Source organism: Mesitornis unicolor, unplaced genomic scaffold (genome assembly GCF_000695765.1).
Source record: "Mesitornis unicolor isolate BGI_N332 unplaced genomic scaffold, ASM69576v1 scaffold31009, whole genome shotgun sequence".
In the NCBI taxonomy this organism is placed as follows: Eukaryota; Metazoa; Chordata; class Aves; order Mesitornithiformes; family Mesitornithidae; genus Mesitornis; species Mesitornis unicolor.
The window spans coordinates 35,750-41,749 of record NW_010209909.1 but is presented as its reverse complement, the minus strand read 5'-3'; the positions used below and the strand labels follow the sequence as shown (position 1 = coordinate 41,749).

The 6,000-nt window shown below is 38.0% G+C and overlaps 1 protein-coding gene across 1 annotated transcript in view; it reads left to right on the top strand.

Annotated features, from left to right (window-relative positions):
* Positions 1-2,729: 2,729 nt before the first annotated feature.
* Positions 2,730-6,000, top strand: part of LOC104535546 (androglobin-like) — a 38,657-nt gene continuing 35,386 nt past the window's right edge. Inside the window, exons 1-3 of the mRNA XM_010193014.1 lie at positions 2,730-2,756; positions 3,143-3,281; positions 4,532-4,669. Coding sequence (XP_010191316.1) covers positions 2,730-2,756; positions 3,143-3,281; positions 4,532-4,669 — 304 coding nt within the window. The remainder of the gene's footprint in view (positions 2,757-3,142; positions 3,282-4,531; positions 4,670-6,000) is intronic.

Sequence of the window (6,000 nt, the reverse complement as noted above, 5' to 3'; positions counted from 1 at the left end):
TCCCCAAGCCTGTGGCGCTGCATGGGGTTATCATGCCCGAAGTGCAGGACCCAGCTCTTGGCCTTGTTGAAGCTCATCCAGTTGGCCTCAGCCCATTGATTCAGCCTCTCCAGGTCCCTCTGCAGAGCCTTCCTACCCTCAGGCAGATCAACACTCCCTCCCAACTTAGTGTCATCTGCAAACTTGCTGAGGGAGCACTCAATCCCCTCATCCAGATCATTGATAAAGATGTTAAACAGGACTGGCCCCAAAACCGAGCCCTGGGGAACACCGCTTGTGACTGGTCACCAACTGGACTTAGCTCCATTCACCACAACTCTGTGCTTGGCCATCTAGCCAGTTTTTGACCCAGCAAAGCATATACCCATCCAAGCCATGCCCAGCCAGCTTCTCCAGGAGGATGCAGAAGAGACAGAATGGTTTCTTTCTGCGCCTCATGTTGACTGTATAGGAAAATATTATTACAGATTATATTGCTGAAGACAAGAAATTAGTGCTTTTTAATCACAGTATCCCTGAGTTGTTTTACTTTGGTTTTTTGGGGGGGGTTTGGGGGTTTTTTTTGAAACTGCGAAACTCTTATTCATCTTTTCTGCTCTATGTGTGTGATAAATGGAAGTGTCTTTAGATACATGATGAAAATGTTACACTTCTGTAGATCTATATACTGTAGCTTTTCAATATTATAAAAAGATTGCAACGAAAAAGTTACATAAAATATATGCTCATTTTTATGTCTATGAAAATGTTGATAATACTGCTATAACTTGATTTTTCAACAGTTAGTACTGTATATAATCCAGATTAATTTACTTTGATCAAAGTACTAGAAAGCTCATGCAGTTTAGAAGCTTATTTTTAAAGACTGAGTAAAAGAAAGGGGTGAATATTTTTATAATTACTGATACTAAAAAAAACCATAACACCTAAGCCAGTACTTTTATACATGGGTTTTACACCAGGCTCAAATTCAGCAAAACAACAGAATTAAGAAAGAACAATTCCAGGTGCATCACTTATGAAAGAGGTAATTTTTCTGCCAAGTCTAACAGAAAAAATCAGTTTGATCTCTGTGGAATGAAAAATACGTATGAAATATGTGTGAAACTTAGGGATCTTAAGAAAAATTTGGTCGGCATGAACATACAGATCTCTTCCTCTCTACCTGTCCAAGAAGACCAATTATAGTTTTACAGGAATAAAAAATCAGAAATGAGATAAATAGGAGGCCAACAGTGATTGAAGAATGAAAATACAGAAATTATCTATCAGTGAAAAATTATTTTGAACATAAGAATGCAGTAAAGTAGCTTCTTCCTTCACCAGTCTTAAACCTTTCAAAATAAAGAAAGTGTTTATTACTATTAAAATAAATAACTTAGGATATTTTTTCCAGAAAGCATAAAAATCTGGAGATGAGGACAATGAAAAATTATTTCTTTTCTGTAAGTTATTACTATGTTCTTCAATTAAAATTATTAAACAAATCCTTTAAAATACACTCTAAAATGTCTATTTAAAAAAAAGGAAAAAGAGACTACATTTCTACTCTTCAAAAAGCATTAATATGTCAAGAATAAAAATAGAGCCATCAGTTTAGTCATATAAGTAAGACATCAAATCTTCCCCTCTTGCCCATCAGTATATTTCTATTTTTCCTTGTGGTGCCACCTCCTAGTTCAGTAAGCATGCCCATTTGGTTGTTGGTCTGTGTTCTGAAACCTCTAATTAGACTGCCAGTTTTCACAATGGTGATTATAATGTATTCTTCTGTCCTTTGGTATGAGACCATCAACTCACTTCACATAAATTACAAACATATTTTTGGGTGATAAAAACATATGCTGTAGAGTGAGTCCTATATTTAATAAGTGTCATGGTTTTAACCCAGTGGGCAACTGAGCAGCATGATGCACACAAAAAGGTGCTAGACAAAATAAGGATTGGGAGGGCTTTTTTCTCACCACTTATGATCACGGGCAAAAGATAGACTCATATTGGGAAGAAAAAACAAAACAAAACAATTTTAATGTTACCAATAACATCAGTGTAAAACAGTGAGAGATACAACCAGATCTTAAAGTCAAACACCTTCACCTCACCCCTCCTTTCTTCCTGGGCTCAGCTTTGTTTCCCATTTCTTTACCTCCTCTGCTTTGCCCAGCAGTGCAGGCTGATGGGAATGAGGGGTGCAGTCAGTTCATGCCATGTGATCTCTACTGCTCCTTCCTTTTCAGGGGTAGGGAGGACCCCTCCCACTCTTCCTCTGCTTCCACCTGGCACACTTTCCACTGGAGAAAAGTCCTCCACAAAAGTCCAATGTGGGTCCACCCACAGCTGCAGTTACCTCACACACAAACTGCACCAGCACACAGTGCCCATGAAGTCACAACATCTTCAAGAGCAGCCACCTTCTCATGTGGATCTCTGCTCCACCGGTGAGCCTTCACAGGCTGCAGGAGGGTCGACCTGTGCTCTTGCCATAGGTTGCAGGGGTAAACCTCGGCTCTGAGCACCTCCTCCTCCTCTCTCTCCTTTCTTCCTTCACTGACTTTGGTGTCTGTCTGCACAGCTGTTCTCATGTCCCACTCCTTTCTCTGCTGAAGGTCCCTTTGATGGTTCTGAAGAGTTCCCGCCTTTCTTTTTTGGGGGCTAGAGCTGCAATGGGGTTTGAGTTTAAGTTGGAGCAGAGCTGACCCAGCCCAGCTCAGCCAGGCAGAGCCGGAGCCATGCCGCCTGCACCTGGCACCACGCTGGTTGGGGCTGGGGCATGAGAGAGCGGGGCATGCACTGCACTCCTCTTACATATGCTAATCTGCAGGAGCGCTGATTGGCTTGGCCCTGGTCAGAGGTGGGCCTGACATTTTAGAGCCCCACCCTGCTACCAAAAATATCCAAAACCCCTCACAGAAAACCCAATACAATAAGCCAGGCATAAAACAGGTTTTCTCTTGACTCGAAACATTGTAGTCCTACAGTTAGGACTCATTTTCAGATACTATATTTGTTAAAGGAAGTTAAAGATTCACTTTTACATTAAAAAAAAGAGCTAAACAGTTTTTGAAACAATAATGAGAAGCTATATAAATCAGCTTTTAAAAATGAATCATTCTTTGAATGCTTTTCGTCTTTTTGATTTTAGGTTTTCAATAGTGCATTTTGGTATTTGATCAAGTATGTCTTAGGCAAGAAGTCTCTTCACAACTGTAAATTTGCCTTCAGATCTTTCACTTTGGATTTTGATGACACTGTGTTTTCTGAAGATGACACTTTGTTTTCAGGTACTGTATTGGTATTGCTAATCACTTCATTCTTATTTTCAAGGAAGCTAACTCTTCACTAATCTGGTGCTTTCTTGCCTAAGTAAGCATGGTTCATTTCTTATGAGATGCCTAAGCCTTCTACTGTTGACAAGCACGTCGGAGACTCTCAGAATAGAAATTATACTTTTCTTTGTTCCAGAAAGCCTGTTCATGTTTTGTTAATATATAAAATTTATAAAATTGCCCTTTGTCTTCCTCAGTTTGCATTTGTCAGTATAGATAAGCATTAACAAGCATCTGCAGATACGTTTTTTTTACCTGATGTGCTGCAGATCATGGCTTTTGTTCAATTTACCAGCTATAAAGATCTTGGATATACATTTTGCCCTGCTTAATAAAGGTTGCATTGGAATAAGGATATCCTTTTGTTCACGTTCCATCCCAGAACTCTAAAGAAATGGAGACAGCTGCATTCAAAAAAAAGAAATTAAATGTTTAAGAATACATAATTTCATTAAACTTTCAGCATTTTCAGTTTTCTGCATGTTCTAGGGAACCTTTGATAGTTTCTATTAATATCATTCATGTATTATTTCTAGTGACAGAGTTATTTATTTCTAGTTATAGAGTCCACTTGACATCCCCAGCAAATAAACTTTTCTGCTTGTTCATGGGTCAACACCAAGCCAACACACTATGTGTATTCCCCTATCAGCATTTCACGGCTCTGTTCTGAGGGAGTAGGGGCGATAATGAGGTCTTGGTACAGTGATAGGTGAGCTGGAAACTGAACTCACCAGCCTGGGTCTCATATAAAGGCCATGGAGATGGGAAACATCTATTGGGCTATATCTGAACTGGTAGAGGTGAACAGTTCTGCAATCAATAGCAGTATGTGAAAACAGAAGGGCTTGTGGCCCTGTGATTTTCAGCTTTTTGAAGATGCGCTGCAATAGCTGTTCGTAAAGAAAAGTACAAATTCAATAATTTGGTATTTGGAACTAGCATAGTGGTTGCATGCTGACTTTGTGTAATTACACAGTATATAATGTCTAATTCTATCATGGTAAAAGCAAAAATTTAAGAGTGGTATTTTTGTCATAAATAGAAGTTTTATGTAGAAACCAGTCTTTTTGGAATATAGCACTCTCATTGTTTTGTGGGGTTTTTTTTAAATTTCTTTTTGTTTTCTTCTGTTTTTAACTTAATTGCAAGCAGCTACAGGACTTCCAGCTTTATTGTTGTTGCTTATTCTCCTCCTCTTTCAGATAACTTTGAGAAGAATAATTCCCTTAGTAGCTTGCAAAACCAAATTCCCACTCCTGAAGAAGAAGCAGCAGCTCTTAAACTTCAAGCTATCTGGAGAATGACCTATGTTAAGAAAGTACTAAAGAGCAGAAAACCAGGTGTGTCCTTTAAAAATGCCTTTAAAAAAATGTTTCATACTTCACCTTATTGAAATATTCACTTTAAGGATTTTCTTACTAATTAATGTCTACTAAAATTGAACTGAAATGCAAAAGACCATTACAGATGAATCTCCAATCTCTTGTAAAACTAAGAATAGTGCTCAACTTAACCACTCAATTAGCACATACGATACTAAAAAGCAGAGGAAAGACACCTGCCCTAGATTTTCGAAGATATTAAAAACAGAATCTACATTAATGTAGATGTAGCTCAGAGCTGGGCTAAATGTTCTTTTTTCTGAAAAAGTAAGTGAAGTCCATACAAGTACCTAAGCATCATAATGGATAATCAACAGAACATAGCATCAAAGGCTGGTACTGTGTTCAAAATATGCCAGCACTGTGCTCAGAAGATATTATACTGATACTATCTTTCATTCTTATGTGTATAAATAGAAGAACCTTACATAGCAGTCAGAGGCTTGTGTTACATTTCTTATTCAGAAATTCTGTTGTCTCAGCTGGAATATCACATCCGAGTGCAGTGTCCACAGTCCAAGAAGAAAGATAGGTAACAACTGAGAAATTCTGGGTAGAGGTGTAAGGATCAGGATTAAAGAATGACCTTGTTCTTGCAGGATGTTAGTTTGTAATTTAAAAAAGAGAAGATTACAAATTAGTTCAGTATAATCTGTAAGTACCCATATAAGAAAAGGAATTTCATAGCAAAAAGGTCTTTCACCTGAGATCCAAAGGGTTAACAGGAAGATCTTTAGTCTGAGATTCAAAGATTGTGAATTGAATCTAGACACATTCAAACTAGAAAAGGTTTTATTTATTTTACAAAATAAGGTATTTATTGGAATAAACCAAGATTTGTGTTGTACTGCTGAAGCCTTTAAAATCAAACAACTACTCATCAAATTAAAAAAAAATAAGTCATTTATATGTGATGAAATAGCAATTAATATGTTAACAGGACTGTAACACAGAAAGTTAGATCACAGTGATTTCTTCTAGCCTTACAGTATACGAATGCCTGAGGATCATGACAAAGAAAACGGCTCCATTGTGAGCTATGCATTCCCTCCTTAGTAAGTCATCCCCATTCTGCCGGAAGTTCCTTCTTGAATTGCCATCATTGCTGGGGGTTTTTTTGGCCTGTATATTTACCTGCACTAGATGATCTCATCAAGAAATCTTTTTTACCTTCATTTCCTCATCAGTAAATCTGATGCTGCCTTTCTCCCCCAGACTATCACCTTTAGTTCAGTCCTCTCTAAGCTTTCCTACCACGTAGTCTAATGAATCTATGAATCTCAGAGCCC